The sequence below is a fragment of the Tympanuchus pallidicinctus genome, unplaced genomic scaffold, assembly GCF_026119805.1.
Source record: "Tympanuchus pallidicinctus isolate F22 unplaced genomic scaffold, pur_lepc_1.0 scaffold6, whole genome shotgun sequence".
NCBI lineage: Eukaryota > Metazoa > Chordata > Aves > Galliformes > Phasianidae > Tympanuchus > Tympanuchus pallidicinctus.
The window spans coordinates 43,745,299-43,765,384 of record NW_026294780.1 but is presented as its reverse complement, the minus strand read 5'-3'; the positions used below and the strand labels follow the sequence as shown (position 1 = coordinate 43,765,384).

At 35.8% G+C, this 20,086-nt stretch overlaps 1 protein-coding gene across 15 annotated transcripts in view; it reads right to left on the bottom strand.

The window, feature by feature from the left end:
* Nucleotides 1–20,086, bottom strand: part of LRCH1 (leucine rich repeats and calponin homology domain containing 1) — a 119,125-nt gene that overhangs the window by 27,586 nt on the left and 71,453 nt on the right. For 3 of the 15 annotated variants that reach the window (XR_008201929.1, XM_052664541.1, XM_052664546.1), the window contains exons 9-17: nt 19,739–19,851; nt 16,289–16,356; nt 15,146–15,232; nt 13,050–13,139; nt 12,905–12,941; nt 10,802–10,915; nt 8,733–8,780; nt 7,952–8,024; nt 2,813–2,920 (exon numbers count right to left, since the gene is read on the bottom strand). Coding sequence is in view for 14 of the 15 variants with exons in the window: in XM_052664541.1 (XP_052520501.1) it covers nt 2,813–2,920; nt 7,952–8,024; nt 8,733–8,780; nt 10,802–10,915; nt 12,905–12,941; nt 13,050–13,139; nt 15,146–15,232; nt 16,289–16,356; nt 19,739–19,851 (738 nt within the window). In the remaining variant the exon portion in view is untranslated. The remainder of the gene's footprint in view (nt 1–2,812; nt 2,921–7,951; nt 8,025–8,732; nt 8,781–10,801; nt 10,916–12,904; nt 12,942–13,049; nt 13,140–15,145; nt 15,233–16,288; nt 16,357–19,738; nt 19,852–20,086) is intronic. The other 12 variants (XM_052664548.1, XM_052664552.1, XM_052664553.1 and 9 more) reach the window with 9 other exon arrangements.

Sequence of the window (20,086 nt, the reverse complement as noted above, 5' to 3'; positions counted from 1 at the left end):
AATGCAAAGTATGTATTTTGTGTATTACAGTAAAGGAGAAATTTCCTTGTGAAAATTTTCATTTTTGTACTTTGCAATGCATGTAAGTATATTTAATGTCCTTAAAGCTCATCAAGGATTGAGTATCCTAAATACTTAGCAGACAACATTATCCATCAGAAAAGCACCTTAACAATTTAACCTGCCTCTACTAATATATCTGACAAGAAGGGGTTAGACTGACTAGTGACAGGAAAAGCTGAAGTAAAGCTGAAAGTTTACAATCAGATACATCTTTGCTTGTTTTATTCAGTCCAAATTTGTTTAACTAACAGTGAAGTTATTACACTATTTATATATATTTATTATTATTTATTAATATATATAAATATATATTATTATATATATTTGCTATATTAAAAACACCCCAGTGTTATGGATATTGGTTTTATGAGACCTGTCTGTTGCATGCATAATCTGCCAGAAATTCTGAACTCCTCCTCCTCCTCCATTACAGATCAGTAGCTAGAAACTACACCACAGAAGAAATTACACTGAGTAAAGTATTAAGATGCTACTGTGATGGCATTTCTATATCAAATGCTACATCTAGTATTACACTATACATGTTACTCTATATACATCTAGTATTAGATATGGAAGTTGGCAGCCCTGCCTGCAGCTGGGGGTTTGGAGCTAGATGATCCTTGAGGACCCTTTCAACCCAAGCCATTCTATGACTCTATGATCTGTACTAGCAAGCTGCACAGCAATGGTGAACGGGTCTGAGGACTGGCCTATGAACATCCAATGCCATTAAGTTACTGCTTCTTGGCACAGCTTTGGTCTGTGCAATCCCAGCTCTCTCCTACGTCACATGTCTTGGTAGAGTTGGGAATATCCTTTGCACAGGCAAAGGTAGCAAAAGGTAAATTGAATGAAGCCATCCTGTTTTGGAAAGCGAAAGTGTTTGTTTTGGTATGGATTTGAATCATGCTGTGCCAATTATCCTCAGTGCTGCAGAACGATTTCTGGTTCATTTTACTTCCTAGCAGAGTAAGATATACCCAAGACAATAAACAGCCTTTGAAAAACTCTAAATAGAAAGGCAACAGTCCTGATTTTAAAATAACACGAAAGACTGCAAAAACAGTTTTCTGTTGTAACTGCCAAAGGTAATAAAAACTAATATTTGCATTTGTCTTCAGATTTGGATAATACAAGAAATGTACCTCCCCTAAACATATATGCACAAAGTAGTCTATACTGCTCACATCATTCTAAAGAATAAAACAAAAACAAATCTAGATTAATATAGATTATATTATTTACTGAACTCTTAAAAATATCAACAAGATTAAGACTGAATCATAACTGGTAGAAACTGGTAAATGACAACTGGAATTTATAGTACTTTATGTCAACATACAGAAGTAAGAAGTGAGCGTAAAAGCTCAGATTTCACTGGGATATATTATACCACCATACTCTGCAAATGTAAAATGACTACACAACCTGCAAGTCATGCAGAGGAAACTCTTCATGTTACCGAGTCCTTAGCCACTGCCAGCCTGCCATGACAGAAAATTCTTTAGCATACATAGAGATATATATAATCTTGAAGAGGTGTAACACATTTATTTTCTATAATAAACCTAAGCAACACTAAGAAAAAATAATCTGATGGAGATTGTTATCTTGTTAATTAAAGTTTACTTCAAAAACGGCTTTCCAGCACAATTTTCCATCTGTGTGCCCTTAATTTGCTTATAACAAAAGCTCCACTAATACAATTCCTTATCTCTTAACCAGTTTTTAAAACTGTATCATTTGTAGTATTGTCAAAGCTTCCTAACTGATGAAAGTATATTATTGATATAAGATTTTTCTTGCAAAAACTAAGTGTGTGAACAACATAATGAAGTTTAGCAGCTTAATGTTATAGAATTTTATTTCCAATCACTTCCAATCACAAAGACTTCTGCATGTGACACCGAAACTGAAGTTAGCAGTAGTAATTACAAAACAAAGAATTTGAGTAGTTGAGTATTGGGTTAGCAAGGGCAAATATTGTTTATTTCCTGAAAAACAAAGCATTCTGGAAAAAAAAAGAAATCTAAGATTTACTTATTAAACAGAAAAGTAACTCAAGAAAGTTATTTCTGAATTAAAAGCAGTTCATAAGGAGGGAATAATACAGCTTAGAAGGTGTAGCATGCCTGAAGAGACAATATTACAAAGAAGAATCAACTGGGGAAAAAATGCTTATTGTAAGAAATCATTTACTATAGCAATAACCTTGTTTATCTTTGGTAACAAACAGCTGGAGATTCCACCCTGACTAGGTTTCTGTTGGATGGATGTCAGTGGTCTCTTGCTTGTCTGACTCTTTGTTTCTTCTTGGATTCCTTCTCTAATTAAGTTAGTTACACACCTGCATCAACAACTGCAGATGGGAACTAGATATTTTTAAGTCAGCTTTTACTTACAAAGTCATAAACCCAGAAAAGACAGCAGCAAAACTAATTGCTGCTTGAATGCAACTTTTATAAACTTGAAAATAGAAGTATATTCCAACCTGTACTGGAAATAGCTCTGGGAATAGGTATCACAGGAAAAGTTGGTTTGCCAGACTTGAACACAGTGACACTCTCCACTCATTTCCTTTTGATACCACATATTTTACAGAAAGTTAATGCATCCCCTGAGGCATTTGGTGTTATAAACATTTGCTTAACAGTACTAGCTTTCATCCTTAGCCACATGGGACATTTGCTGCATACTGAGTTTTCTGAAAGCATAAAATCAAGTAAATGATGTATGGAACACCTACCATTGTCACTGTCTCCTTCAGATGGTATACTGTAGCTAAAGCTGTCCCATGTTTGTGCCTGTGTAAGTGTGTTGAAGGAGACAGGAGGAAGACTGAGGGATGGGTCTGCTGAAGGGGAGTGACAGCCAGTCCATGGTGGTGTAAGGACCGGGGTGGGGAAGGAGGGCAGGCAGCAGCATTGCATATATGGCGTTAGGGTTGCATGGCAATGAAGATGCAATTCAAAGGTGATTAATACAAAATGCGTAATTTTTGAAGAAAAGAATGAAAGAAAGGTGGTGCAGAATAAAAAGAACGAAAGGTTATATGTTAGTACTTGCAAATCAGACATTATATGTGCAGTTAAAGCTGTTAAGCTTAACAAGATCATTGTAACCATAGCATTTCACAGAAATTGTTTACAATCACGTTTTAAGAAAAAGTACCCATAGATTTTATGTTACAGTCTGACAAAAGCCTTGAGCCTGTGAATCAAATGGTAAATGCATCTCTGTGAAGTTTCAGCGTTCTAAATTAAGTAGTTTGGAAAAGAAGAACTCAGTTATTTTTGCAACTGTTAAATGTATATGTACATATAAATAAATTGTTACACTAACTTCCCAGCTAATTTCAAGAGGTAGCAAATACAGGAATTCTCATTTACTCCCCTGAATTCTCGTCCTGTTGAAATATTCTTGTAAGAACGTGCAGTAGAGATGTTTTCCTTTTGCTTTAATCACTTCATAGTTTATGCAGCACTACTTATATTTCTTGCTAATTCCCACAACGTTAAGACCAAGTTTACAACAGGCTCTAGGAAAGTTCTGGCAGACTTTCCAGTAGTAGAGATGTGCAACACCTCCAAAGGAGGATCCAGAGTCTGTACCACAAACCCTGGCAGACCTGCTCTGTATACAGCATTATAACAAGCACAAAATCACTGATAATTCAACTGGGCTCGCTACAGCACACCAGACTTCATCTGTCCAGAGAGGCTGCAACAACACAGCCTCTCCATCCTTTCTGCCTTCTGTCTTCCTACTAGTCATGACAACACCTCCTTTTCTCCCCTCAAATCCTCCAGTGGACCTTCTCATTCTTTCCCTCCCATATCTTACTTCATGCTTGTCTTCTGATCTGATTGTGGAAAAGCTTTCCTCAAATCTCCACTCCATGGTGTTTCAGAAATGAACAATGACATCCTTAAAATATCTCATCCCTGTTTATCTTTTCCACACCATTCATCCTTTCAAAGCTTTCTACCGGCTTGCAACCTTTCATCGCGTAATTTGCATCTCACCTTCCTTACCCTTCACGAAGATGTCACTCCTTAAAGAGTTCTTCCTGTATCTGATCCCAGTTCTCTACCATTTCTACCATCAAAATGAGATCTTTCCTCACTTCTTGCTTTTCTGTGTATATACTTCCATGTCTCATTTACTTTACTGCACGCACAAGTCACATCCATTCTCCTCAAACTAAACTGGAGATTACATGCTACCTCTGCTCTGAATGCTAAACTCTAAGCCTGAATCAACTGAAAACCACTACATAGATCAAAAAACTGCAAAAACTCATAACAGAAGATAGTCCAAGGTAAAGCCCAGTTCTCAATTTATGTAATTCCAAATTAGCAACAGGGAACTTAATTGCGTACTTTCTCCTTCTCTCAAAACTCCGGAATCCGCATTAACAAGATGATAATTGAGACAATGTTGTATAAAATTTCACCTTAGACTTTCCTCCACATTTACCTGTTCAAGAGTTCTCCCTTTTCAGATATGCACTTTTTAAAAGCCTCTTTATTGCTTCTGACTACAGAGACAATAGGTCAGCCAAACCTGAATAACCACAGCACCGCTCAAACTCCAAGCAGAATTCAACATGAGGTAACAAAACACTGATCTCAGGAAAATAATAAGCAGCCTTTAATTATACTGGCAACTAGGATTCAGATGATTTTCCAAAGTACACAGATAATGTATTAGGAGCAAGATGTTTATATCTCATTTTAATGATTACAGCAAGGACTTTGCAAAACTCCATTTCTACAATTGGTATCACTTGATATTTTAATTAATTCATGAATCAAGTGCAGAAGATTTAAGTTTAGTAGCTACTTTGAGTGGCTCCATTTCAGAGCAAAAGCACATCCCAAGAACAAAACTTCTTATTGAACTTATAATTATTTATTCCTTTCAAGAATGATTTTTAAGGTTTTCAACTGAATATGAATTTGAGAAGCCCATTCACTATAAAATATTTATAAGGATAAAATTATCTGATTTTTTTTTTTTTTTTTAAGATCTTATTACTTTCTGAGTAAACAACCGATCCTTAAAAAGACTCCATCAAGAAGTCAAATACTATTATCTTTCAAAACATTTTCTTTGGATACCAAGTCAACCATCAGATATGAATTTTCCCAATATTTTGGCTAGCTTTGAAATGAGAGATCTTCAGTCCTGTAAACATGCCAGAATGTACTAGTGTAGCACATACTAACATAGAAGCTTAAGCCACAGTGGTTTATCTTCTGGAAGCACTTTACTTTGTGTGTGTGATTCTATTTTTATTTTAATTTTTTTTTTTTAAGCATAACCAGAAATCTAGAATATTTTACTTTCAGATTTGGAAGAGACATAAGTCAAGTCACTAAGAAACAATGAGGGGAACAAAATCAAATAGAAAGCAACATTCATTAAAAATAGATGAAAGCAAACTGAAAATAAGCTCTCCAATTTCAGAAAGGTATGTTTGCATACATTTTCATGGAAAAACTGTTTCCAATGAGCTCTACTAAATTTTTCCCTAAGGTAATGAAGAACTTGAATGAAAAAGTTATAAAGTTAAACTATACACTAAGCTGAAAAACTTTTCTGGATCACAGAACTGCTGGACCTCAGCTCAGCTTTGGGGCACTGAAGCAGTATGTAGTTCAGAAGCGCGAATTAAGACAGTGAGAGAATGGTTCAAACTCACTCAAGACTTGTACAAAAAGCTGTAACAGAAGGACAGTGAAGGAACTAGTTGTAGCAAACTGGAAGGAAAGATGTGCAGGATTCACAAATGTGCCAGTATCTTGAGCTACAAACTACTTCTATCTGTATTTTTTTCTTAGGTGCTGGCAAAACAAATTTAAATACTATTTCTACTGCGGTTACAGAGCAGGAAGATGGAAGGAAACAATATGCAGCATCCCTGCTCCATTGTAAGGTTTTATTTTGTCACACTGTGTTACATAGCTAATATACTGCTGTTTTACCTGATGCTGGACTTCAGGTTTTGCTATTATCAAATTCAACTGCCTTACTGCAGTATAAAACTAAGGCAACACCACTGAAACTGCAAGCAATGAGGTAAAAGACTGCAGAAATGGCTCTCAGTTGGTGGTTCTGTAGTGTACGATAATGGAAAGGAAAACAAATTCAGATAAATGGGTTTTCTATATCCCACAGCTGTGACCAAACAACATTGTAGTATTGGCATAGTCAGTGATTCAAATATATACATTTGTATTGGTACAAAGCAGCAAAACAGCAGATTATAATCAACTGACATTAGTATTCAATGAGGTTACACTATTTCAGTATACATGGGGGAACTGGAGGAGTTGTGCAGGTCTGGGTCTCTCATCACTAGTCTTGTAGGAACGTTGCAGAACACTGCAATCCCTGCAATCCAATCCTTCTGGAAACTCTCTAAGAAAGATTAGCTATGCTAATTAGCTATGCTTTTGGAAAGTGTCTTTTTCTCTTTATGTATTACTGTCATTGGATATAGAATGTCTTGAGACAACTGGTATGCCAAGACTAGGAAACGTGTGTTAAACTAACTTGAATCCAAAATCACAGTCTTGCATTCATTCAGTTCTCCTATAATATTGCTTCCAGTTCCTGGCAGCAGATTTCACTGGCAGTTCAGCAGAGCACAGCCTACCTCCTATGAAAGTCTGTATTCTGACATTGTCTTTGCATGTCTCTCTCCTAGCAGTTGCCACTGGACTGAACAACATTACTCAAATTATGTTTTTGCAAATCCTGAAAGGTCCCATTTGCTCATCATTTGATCCATTACTTTGTACCTTAAGAAATAATTCTTCTTCTGAAGCATCAGGAACAAAATAATAGAGTCAGAGTTTAGCAACAAACTATGAAATTGAAATGAACAGATCTGCCCAACTTCTATATATCATAACATTGCAGGAAATTTAAAACGCTTTCTTTATGAGACAAGGTTTGTTCAATAACACTTTCTTTGCTCTGCAAACCTTCTTAAAAACAAATCTATGGGTACAATTTCCTAAAATACATTCAAATATGAAACTGCTGCCATTATTGCCAAGATATTTTGTTATGGAAGCTACGAGCTTATAGTGGTTTACCAGCAATTGACTAAAAGCATTTGTGGTAAATGTGAGAAAACAGAATTACAGTCGTCGAATGCTGAAGCATATCTAAAATATTAAGGTTATTCTTTAGAAGTGATGTGACTTAACAGCACTGACAATCAATGCTGACCACCAGTCCAGAGAAGATAAGAACAGAGTTTACCTGTAACTTATCCTGCTTTCAAGGTAAGCCCTCAAATACATTACAGTTTATTTTGTTGACTTCCTCCCACTTTTTTCCCTCCCCTCCAATAAAGTGCTGCATGTTAATGATGGTAATACAGATTTGGCACATTGCAAATTCGTTAAACTCAGTTGCAGGCTGAAGAAAACATATCTTCCCCAAACCACTTCTCCTTGCACAATTATAACTACTGAGACTCATGCATAAGCATTTTCTAAACAAATCTGATTATTCACATATTATTTACCAACACATTCTATCATCCTGTATACTTACACATGTATATTACTTATATGTATATTATACATGTGTATTAGCATGTGCTTATTTTTAAATGTGTGTGTGTGTATAATTAATAAAACACCTGATTTATCAGTAAGGGGTAAAAACTAATGCACATAAAATACACTAAACAGAGTTAATACAAATTTGATCTCAAGTCAAGCATTTAGACAATGTTCTAGCCTTTGGAATACAGAAAGTGTTTTCATCACTGAATTGTAAGAGAAAATGAAAATACAAATATCTATTAATAGCACGGATGTGAAAAAGTACAAAAATTGATTGATTTTCTTTCCTACAATACCTGATCGTGGCTTCAGGCCAAAAGGGATTGTGTTGTTTGTAGTAGGAGACAGCGTTGGACTTTTATCTTTGTTCTGTATAATTTAAGAACATAAATTCAAATAAGAGCAGCGTCCAGAATATCACAGGGAAACTGACTGAATAAAATACAAAAATTAGCAATACTGCATGCTACAACTATTTCACCACAATCTCATCACATAGCTTTGAACCTGTAACAATCTCTCGGTTTTATTCAATACCACTCCTTTACTGGAAAAGAACTTTCTGACTGAAGTCTGCAGCATATTGGCCCTAGTTATAAATAAGTGTGATTATTTCTCAGTTTTCTCCCACAGAACCATTTGGTTCCGTTCAACATACACTTTTGTGGCAGAGTACGTTTAGAAGAACAAAACAATTTTTTTTTCCTTAGATGTGTTTCTTACACTGAATCAGAATTACCATTCTGCTTAACTATTTCTCCTGAATTCTGCCTAAAATGCAGAAAGGTGGAAGTTAATCATAGACCTCACAGTAGAACCATGATGGTTATACCATGATAAGAAAGGAGAAATCTTATAACCAACTTCCAGAAAACAAATCCTATTTAAAAAACGATTCATGACAATGGAATCTATGGGAGTACCATCACCAACACAGGGTGCTCACGAGTCTGTGAGGTGCTCATATACAGTGTAAAGCAGAGGAAGAAACACTGGTTTTGCACGGAAAATAGGAAGATTCCATAAAGAGCCCACTGACCATCCACATGCTGAAGACAAAATGCACCATCATCTTACCTCATTGTGAGAGGGTTGGCCACTTGTATTCCAAACAATTACATCATGCTGCACAATTGACAGAAAGAAAAAAGAAAGATCTTTTCAGCAAATGCATTGGTCATACACAGTCATACAGTATCCTAATCACAACAGTCAGAGACTCATTAATATTCAATACTTTTCATCTTTACATTTTTCAGCATTGTATTGGTTTTGTTTTCTTTACCACAACAACTTTCACGACTTATATAAATTTTGATGCTAGACTAACTGAAATACCACTTAAAAATTCTCCCGTGGAAATTATTTGCACAAATTTGTCTTTAATTTCTTATCTGCAGGCTCTCAACTGATTCATAAGTGTGTTTGTAAGACTTGAATCTTTGTTCATTCAAGTGCATTATCTAACCTTGTTTCACAAATTTTAACTGTTACCAGGAGTTTAATAGGGGAGTAAAAATTTTAAATATAGCTTTGAAGAGAGAAGCATTCTGCAAGCAATTCCTTTTGTAATTGCCATATAACACACCTTTTGTTACCATTTTTGCTATAGCTAACCTGGAAACACGGAAATCATGTCAATAAAATATCAAACGATTGTTAATTCTGTATAAGTCATAACTCAGTAGAAATAGGATTGACATAGGTAAAATGGATTATAAATTCATTTAAAACCCTTTCATTAGGGCAAATTTTTTAATGGAGAAAAAGTAGAGATTAAAAATACAGCCCTCAAAATATTGGTCCCAGCACCCTAAGAATTTTCTGGAAGTTACTAAGATGGGAAGGAAGATTACACACGCATTTTGATAAATGACCTTTCCTGGCCACTACTTTAGCTTGAAAAATAAAATATGATCCTCAGCTACCAACTTCTTTCATAATCTTACCTCATCAACTGTATTACCTAGAATTAATAGAAGGAAATTTTAGTAATCTCATCCCTGCCAATTTCTACCTGGAGATTAGCATGTTTAAGCACTCCTATGCTCAGCGGTTGTCCTTGTGACAGACAAGCTAGTTAAATCTACACTGCAGGTCAAAACTCTCTCACAACACACAAGTCAACAGTCAGAGCTCCAAATTTACATTCAACCTGAAAACTACAAGTGCTTACTGCACTTGCAGAATGATTAAATTTGCTCTTGCAAGACACATTTCTACTGTTTTTAGGAAATTTCCTCATTTAAAAGGTTCTTAAAATGAATCAGCAGCATTCTTGTTGAAGAGATTTGTTAAAATACAGAATGTGCACGTTGTGCATTCTGACATCAAATTAACTTGTAACACATTAGCAATGCAGTTAAGAATCAATCCCAAATAAAGTATGTTAACTCCCATGTACAATACAAGAAAACTGTGGAGATACAAACTTTCCTTCTTTAAAAAAAAAAAAAAAAAAAAAAAAAAAAAGATAAAATTGAGTCACAAAGAGATCACAGGAGTATTTGCTAGTAATGATATTTGAAAAGCATCAAGATATACCAGGAGGTTTATATCTGCATGAGATACACTGTACTAAAGTATTGTGAATGCAGGCAGAACTTTCACAGGTCATTTTGTTCTCAGAATTCTCTTGCAAGAACATTCACAAACAGCTAAGTCCTGAGGTAAGAAAGTATGATATTTAAGCTTGAATTTTTCACAGTTCTTCATTTCTGGATCACTGAAATACAAAACTGACAATATTTTTGATACTTTAGAAGTATCACCTCAACACACAGAGTCTTCTTTGTAATACAAAGCACGTTAAATTCATTGCTGCATACAAAACCTTAACCGCATGAGCTGCGGTATTTGGATTAAGGGTGGGAAGAGAAACCAGATCATTGAAGATCCAACTCTGATAATACTTATTTTTTGCTAATAATGTTTATTAGAAAAAAATACATCAATTTCAGCCTTTTCTTTGATAGGTCTTAATTAACATCCCATTTATATTCAGGTAAGGGAAAAACATAAATAAACAAAAAAAAGAAATACCACCACCAAAAATCTGAAAGGGCTTTAACTTCCCTACCAGTGAATGGAAGACAGTGACTCATTCCAAATGTTTCCATATTTATTGTATCTAGACACCTACGTACCTGATTCAATGACCATTTTTCACCCTGTTCACATGTTTTCATTTCATTCTTGGCTTTCTCCATAATTAATTCCCTCCTCCTATGAAATTCTAGTTCCTCTTCAGCATTTTCCTTCTGAAAGATACATTACTCTTTAGACTGTGAATCACTGGGAATAGAATTGTATCTTTTTTTACATAACATTTTTATATCAGAAGTATTTCTGACAAGTACTGTGATGAAAAGCAAACTGTACAGTAAGCAGACACTACATCATTGCAGTTCCAGTGCTAAAAGATGGTCATTATGTCAATCTAAATAAACTTGGAGTATACTGAAAGGATTTAAAGAACAAAGCTAATATGAGGCATACTCAACATGGTCTCATGAAGGGGAAGTCCTGCCTTGACAATTTGATCTCCTTCCATAAGATCACCTGCTAGGTGAACAAAGGGAAGGCAGCAGATGTAGTCTCCCTGTATTTCACTAAGGCTTTTGATACCACTCCTGACAGTGCATCCTTCTGGACATGTTGACCAACTTTGAGATAAAGAGGTTCATGCTACGCTAGGCAATGAAATGGCTCAGAGGGTTGTAGTAAGTGGAGGGCTACAACTGGATAGCAGACAATCACTGGTGGTGTTTTCTAGGGCTCAATCCTAGGGCCATTCCTGTTCAATGTTTTTACCAACGATCTGAATGCAGGATTGGAATGCATCCTCATTGAGATGATTAGTGATGCTGTACTGGGAGGTGCTGTTGTCCAAGATAGATATGAGGCCTTGCAGTGATTTAGATGGATCAGACCATTGGGCAATCATCAACGCCATGAAGTTCAACAAAGTTAAATGCCAGTTTCTGCACCTGGGACAGAGCAATGTTAGACACAAATGTCTCCCAGTACAGACTGGGAGACATATGGCTGGAAAGCAGCCCTGCAGAAAGGATCTGGGACTGGTGGCAACAGCAGGCTCACCTTGAGCCACCAGTGTGCCCTGGAAGCCAAGTGGGCTCTGTAATATGGAAAGGATGCTAAGATTCTTGAGAGCATCTGGAGGAGGGTGACAAAGCTAGTAAAGAGCTAGAGGGTTTGTCCTATTACAAGGAATTGAGGTCACGTTGTCCAGTCTGGAGAATAGAAGACCAAGAAGTGATCTCATTGCACTGTGCAGTTCTCTGAGGAGGGGAACTGGAGAAGTGGTGCCAGGCTCTGCTCTTGTGAACCTATGGCAGGAGCCATGGAACAGCACAAAGCTGTGCTAGGGAGCTTCAGACTGGATATTAGAAAAAATCATTTACTTATGAGAAACATCAAAAACTGGAACCGGCTTCCAAGAGAGGTAGTTGATGTCCCACGCTTGGCCTCGGTCAAGAGACATTTGGACAATGCTTCGTTCATATGCTTTAACTTTTGGGTAGCCTCAAAAGAAAAGGCAGTTTGACTAGATGATATTTCTAGGTCCCTTCCAACTGAACTACTGTATTCTATAAAGAATACTAATTCGCCAGTCAAGATACATTTCAAATAACAAGCAATACATAACATACTATAAATTCCAAATCATACTTCATATACTCCTTCCATAACTGGTGACAGCGCATTAGGAAAAGTGTAATCATTAATTTACAAAATATTTTGGAGTTATCCTTAATGAATACTGTTTCCTTACACTAGAATAGGGATATTGGAAGAGAACAAGAATACACATAGCTGAGCTGCGAACAGTAGCAATTGATTCTCATAGCCAACACAACACATGAAAAAGATGGCTGTATGGAAAGATGACTATCTTTCTACAAACTGAGTGGAAAAAAAGGAAAAAAATAACATGCAAAAGTAACTGATAAACCCAGAAAATAAAGTTATTTGTGCGTGTGTGTGTATGTATGTCTATAAACATACATATATTATATACATAAATATATATATATATATATATATATAGTTTCTCTCTATATACACATACATAAACAACAATTACATTTAAATTTTGAAGAACTAGTTGTGTCCTCCAGTCTACCATAGTTTTCCTTTACTTACTCGGTAGATTAAAAATGGATGAAATTATTGGCTCATTTCCTGTCTTACCCCTCAAATACCTTATAATATGTTCATTAACATACCTGGCCAAGGGAGGACATCTCCATCTGCATTTGACTGCTATGTATAAAGAAACAAATGTGAATATGTAATTTATTTTGTAGAAACTCAAGATTCTAACAAATGCTTTTTTTTTTTTTTTAGAAAAAAAAAAGTAGATAAACACACTTTACTGTAGATTCCTGAAATTCTAAAGCTGTTGCTGGTTCCATGGGATACAGATTCACATCACTGCTTTCTGAAATATCCATGCTTAATCTGTAAGGTTTGAAATAAAAACATGGCACTGGGGTATAGAGTTGATAATCATTACGTTCAGTATTCAGTTTCATACAAATGGATATATAAAATATTTTTAATCGTGGTATCAATCTGCTCTATTTTATTTCTCATAGAAGTGTCACCAACTTGGTCAAACCAACATTAACATCTGCAAAGTACCACTCTAAGCAATAAGTCGTATCAAAACAAAGGGATCTGTTTACTATTAACAGTCACATGACATTATATATAACACTGAAGACATCTATATTCAACCTCTAGCATTCTGTGTTTTAACAAGATCCAAAACCCTGGTTAAATATCCAAATTTAATTTACAATGTATGAAAATAAAGCAGATCAGCAACACACTCCCAGTAGCCAACAATTTGAAATTAAGCTATGAAGACAGGAAAGAGAGTAAAGCAAGAAAATACTGGAATAGATTGAGCCTGAAATCCTTTTCCATTCCTGAACTGAATTGCTGTTAACGTGCACAGAAGATGTGCAGAACATTAAATTGTCAAGTCATTGTGGTCCTATTCCACAATTTAGTCATGTTTGTAAATGATAATAACACTAATTGATATATTCTACATGGAGCTCTAATCAGTGTGTGCAAGGTATGCTTCGGCATCACCTCATGCTTCAGCCTGTTGCTGCAAGCAACGATGAGGCATCCACAACAGAATGCAAAATCAAGCTTCATTTGATATGTGCTAGACACCCAGGAGTGTCATGCTGGACAAGTCTGCTTGTTAGCATAAAACAAACAGACATTTGAATGGCCTGTTTAGCACTCAACAAAGCAAAAATAAATACATGCATGACATATTTATAGTCATCTTTAAAAGCTGTATTTCATATAGTATTGTGCTATTGAAAACACAACTGAACATGCATGGAGAAATGGAGACTGTCTGTATTTCACTGCCTTTTGAAATTTCGTAAGCAAAAAAACTGTAGGAAATGTCAAAGCATTATCTGACTAACAAAAAAGCAACAAGTTTTATAAGGCTGAGAGATTTTTTACTGCCACTTTCCTTCTAACCAGACTATTTTTCAATCTTATCTGCAACACTTCTGCTAACTAATAAGTTACAGATGAGATACAGAAGCAACAGAATTTTATCTCACAGAAACCACAGGACTGTTCTTCATTTATATGTTTGTGGTTTTTTTTGTTAACTATTTAGTACTCAGTTCAAGAATTCAACTATTCTCTGTATGATTCAAAATAAAGCCAGATATTTCCTTTGCCAGAAAAAGTGATAGGAGTGAACTTCAGTCCTAAAAAGCAGAAAGATAAGCTAAGTGAAAAAGCAATATCAAAACAGACTTTTAAGCTACAGAACAGTGTAGTCATAAGAAGAAATGGCTATATGAACTGGCCAAGGAAGGAGAAACAAGGACGTTTTAGACTGGGAATGATAAGGAGGTGTCTACTGTTCAGAGAATTAAAGCTCCAGAAAGCTCTACATCATAGAATCAATGATGAAAAATTAGCTTCTTAGTTTTTAAATGAGCTTAATTTTTGAAAGGGATTACACAACGAAAAGCAATAGCAAGCACAGGGACAGAAGTACCTGCAACACCCATCAGATCTTTCAAGCATGACAAGCTTCTGTTTGTTTTCCTTTTATATATTTAATCCTTTGTTTATTCACAGACCCAGAGTAATTCCACCTGACTTCAGACACTTAAAAGATGCATATAAATTAGACAGCCTTGCCTTCTATAGCCAGGAGAAACACCTTCACTAGTAGCATCTTTCCTTTTCTCCTTTTGACCTCAGAGAAAGACTACCAGAACTTCAGCACTACTTCAAGTATCTTCTTTATGCATCCCAGAAAGATGGGATGAAGCACAGAGAAAACCTTCTCCAATTCCAATTCAAGTATTAACAAGAAGAGGAGTTTGTACAGACTAAAAGAGATAAGACTATTCTACAGGAAACTCAACAGAAGTTATAAATACATAAGACACCTGCTATTTTAAGCATACCTGTTGGGATCTTGTAACAAATCTACTGCTTCTCTTAGTTGTTCTATCATTGCTATATCAATAGTTTGTTCTTCTGACATATTTATTCTATAATAGAAAACAAAAGCATTCAAAAAAAGAAAAAAAAAAGAGGTAAAACAGCAATTATCAGGGGTTGTCTCAATTTCAATTTGTGAACTCTACCTTCTAACTAAGCATGCAGCTAATACAGATGGAAGGTAAAAACAGCCTCTGTGCAAACTAATAAGTGCTGAAATTTATGTAAAGAGTGTCTTCAGAAAAAAATCACCAGCACCTTGCCTTCAACAAAACTTCCCAAACTAATACACACATACGAAAAAAAATGTAATGAACTAAGAAACTAGGATCTTTGCATATCCATTAAACAGACCAACTTCAAAAGCTGACTCCTGTTAACCACATTCACCACATACATTATTACAGAATGTGACAATTCTTTTTAATGGACCACAGCATTCTTTTGCTTTTCAAGATTTGGTTGTTGTTGCTGTTGGTTGTTTTTTCTTTTTTTTCTTTTTTAATTTATTAAAAAAATCATCTGGTAGTTCTGCCAACAGTGTTCTTTTGGAACATGCTTATTTTTCCCTCCTTTCAATTTTTATTTCTAATCACATAGGACTCCACTGTTCTGAGGTGAGAACTTCACAGTACACTGTCATGCTAGAGCTGTTTTTTCTTATGAACACTCTTCACTGACTGAGGTTCACTGACACTGCACTTGAGCTAATACCTATGAACTATTGATTGTTTCAGGGTTAAAATTATGACAAAGCAAGAAAAAAATTTTGAAAAGAAATCCTGTGCATTAGATTTTACAAGTTAAATTTAATTTTTAAAAACAATAGCATAAGCAGACTACATATGAAAATACCTCATTTTAAAACCCGGGCTCTACATTGGCTAAAAAATGCCAAATTACAGCTTTATTAGCACATACACATTAGTTGCAAGCTAAGACCCACTTGATTAATCAATAACATACAACACACCACATTCACGCACAGAAAGTTGCACTGCTGTATGCTTTTAAGTCTACAAAATTCTTAACTGAGAAGAAAACACCAGATTTGGTCATCTAATGAAATGATACAGTTAATTACTTACAGACAAAGCAATACTTACATTTCTTCTGTTTGCCATTGTGCGTCCTCTTCAATTCTCAGTAATTCATCACACTCTGCTGCTCTGCTCTGTAAGCAGACAAGGTGATATTAAGAATTGAACTTTGCAATTAAGCAAGCAGATAAGTTTTCCTTTCAGACTCAGCAGTGTCCTATTTTATTTAACAGTTTAGGGTGGCTAGTTGAAGCAATCCAACACTTCTGCTTCACATCTCACTCTATCCCCTTTTAAGATACTCATTACATGATCTTATTTTCATTGTTGAGATTTTATTGAGGTCAGCAGTCCTTACCCTCCTTTAACTGTAAAAAGAAAGTCAAGTAGCATGAGAATTCTTCATTCTATGCCCCAGATTTCATTTGTGCCTTTCTCGTGTACGCCAACAATGGTTCAATTGAGTGCGACTCTAGCTCTTATCTTATTTACTCTCCTCCCACATAAAGCTACATTTACAGAGCAAGGAAATTCCAAATAGACAAACTAACAATTATGTATTTAATCCATAACTATTAATAGGATTCCTACTTGGTAATTTTAACAGCTCTGTTTAAAAAAATAAAATAAAATCAAAACAAAATTGACATGCTACAGTTCAAATCAGCTGGCCTGTTATTTGGGATTCAGTGTAGGAATAAATCACAGCCTCCATTCCATCTGTAACTATGAAATGCTACATGTTAGAAAATTGAAGTCCCTTACTTATGGTTTCATTTACAATCTTAACAAGAAAGAAACTTTGAAAATTTCTCTTTCTTGGATGAATTACTGAAATAATTCAGCTGTCACTAAAGACAGAAGCTCTATGAGTAGAAGTGTAGTAGTTATAGAAATAGAGAATAAACAGCAGAAAACAAGCCTATCCTTTTTTTGTGTCATGGGCTTGGCACATCTGTCGCATCACCCTGTACCAATAAACACTATCCAGTTCTGTCAGATGTGTCACTGAAGGGTATACCAGCTCCTTTAACATTCCCCAAGGATGACACATTTTCCAGTAACAATCCTTAGTAGAACAAATAAAGCCATTCTTCACTCTTTTTTTTCAAGTTACTGATACAGAAATGAATCATATGATTTTTCCCATAACAAGGACACATTAAAAAAAACTAGCAATTGTTCTAGAAGGCAAATCTCAGCCTCTGGCATATTTATATAAATAGATATTGCCTTACAAATCAGGAATAACTTACGAAAACTACAGATTTACCAAGTCTGAACTCTTCTCCACTGCCTCTGGTATTGATTTAACGTATTCACAGAATCACAGAATGGTCAGGGTTGGAAGGGACCTCAAAGATCATGAAGCTCCAACCACCTGCCACATGCAGGGCACCAACCTCCACCTTTAATACCAGACCAGGCTGCCCAGGGCCCCATCCAACCTGGCCTTGAACACCTCCAGGGATGGGGCATCCACAGCTTCTCTGGGCAGCCTGTGCCAGCACCTCACCACTCTCTCTGTAAAGAACTTCCCCCTGACATCCAACCTCAATCTTCCCTCCCTCAACTTAAAACCATTTCCCTTTGTCCTGCTGTTATCTACCCTTTCAAAGAGTTGATTCCCCTCCTGTCTGTAGGCTCCCTTTAGGTACTGAAAGGCTGCAATGAGGTCACCCTGCAGCCTTCTCCTCTCCAGGCTGAACAAGCCCAGCTCCCTCAGCCTGTCTTCACAGGGGAGGTGGTCCAGTCGCCTGATCACCTTCGTGGCTCTCCTGTGGACACTCTCCATCCGCTCCCTGTCTTTCTTGTACTGGAGGCTCCAGTCCTGGACACAGTACTCCAGATGGGGCCTCACAAGAGCAGAGTAGAGGGACAATCGCCTCCCTCCCCCTGCTGGCCACCCCTCTTCTGATGGAGCCCAGGATACCATTTGCTTTGCTATTTTTTTGTTAACCAGAAATTCAGTTTCAGAAGTCTCAAAATGCATGCTAGTACATGAGCACATATAAACCAAAGAATACAATTGACTCAAATCTCCAAAAGAAAATGCCTGAGGTTCAAAATCCTCTGGAAAAAAAAAAAAAGATGCACTTATCTGTTCAAGTCATCAACTACTGCTCTCAACTGCCATAATGTTAAGAAGATAACAGAAAAAATCCAAGAGCTTGCTTTGGCAATATTGTCATACTGACATTCAATACAGTAGCTTCCCTTACTGAACAACTGTCCGCCACACGTTATTTCATATCATACTATTTTATTACATGACAGAGGTTATTCCCAAGGGAATAGTATTTGCTAAGGAAAATCAAGATGATGAATGTACAAGAACAAGCAAATAACAAGCACATACAGAATATAATCAGTCAACTTCGGATGTCTGTACTTCTACCTTTGCAAAAGAAGATAAAAACATTCTAATCCCCTTCTGTCTAGTTTATTCACCTCAAATGTGTACATTTGTTGAAAATCTTTATGCAGGTCTACAATGTGTTAACCTTTTTACAGCAAGCTTTTAGTAAAGAAATCACTAAAGAACAAGCCAATAGAAGGTAACTCATTATGTCCTAAACACTCAGCATAAATAATTCTTACAGCCAGTGAAGTTTTAGGCAATAAATCATTTGTGACCTTTAATGCTGTTGAGTTCAGATCTGTACTTGTAAGTAATAGAAATAACAAGCAACGTGTATGCACTGAGTAAATAAAGTTTCCTGATAACTAACAGAGGAGGCTGTCACCTCAGAGGCTAGAAACAGTAAAACAGGATCTGTGAAGTTTTGTTGCTAGAAAAAATAGAAGTTGCACAAATTGAGATTTTTTTTTTTCAGAACCAACAGACTGTTTTTTTTTTCTATTTCCAAGAAGCTGAAAGGTAATAAGTTTTCTCTTTCCAAGTATTACCTTTCAGCACACATTTTTCAGTAAGGGATACAACGCAAAGATAGTACAGAGCCTCTTCACATTCCTCAAAACTATCCACAAAAGAAGAAAACTGGTCCAAAAATATATATATTAAAAATCTTTTCTGGTCTATAAATCCAGTAGAGACCTCACTTCCACAAGAATGCTACAAAACACTACTTTCTTAAATATCTTCTTGCATTACAACATTTTGAGCAAAAATATCCAGCAAATAAATGTCAGGATAAAAAGTACTCACTTGAAACTTCATTACAGTCTTTCAAAACTCAGCTTACCTAATTATGTTTTTAAAAATAAATAAATCATTTGGCAGTTCTTGCTACATAATAAAGTATATTTCTTGAGTTCCCACACAGTGGTAATCACTACTGATTCACTGTTCATTTCTATGGGTCTTATTCTAGCTTTGCATTACATCAATTATAATTTTAAATCTATTTTTACATTCTGCATCTTTTATGACAATGAATATTAACTGTGGTGTTTTATACATTAAAATGTCTGCAGTTCCTCACTCCTGATTGCTCTACGCTTAGGAAAGCAGTGAAAATATTTTCTGCCACTAAGAACTGAACACACACTTGCCTTAATGTAGCTCATAAATTCTGTAGTAAGAGCATCTGATTCATCAAGCCGGATTCCTGTCTCTCTTGATTTATCATTGACAATCAAGTGAGAAGATCCCTGATGGAATTCCACTGAAAACAACAACAAAAGAAGACAAAATTATTTCCAGTTCAGCTGAAAATTTGCTACTCACGAGAACACTAAAATTATGAGCTGAAAACCAAATGAACTCAAGTTTAAGTTCAAATCATATTTAAAAACCTCAAAAAAGTGCAGACTGCTGCATTCAAGGGAGAGATGTCCATTCATTGCAAAGTTTTAATAAATCAATATCCTTGGCTCAATACAGCTGTATATCAAAAACAG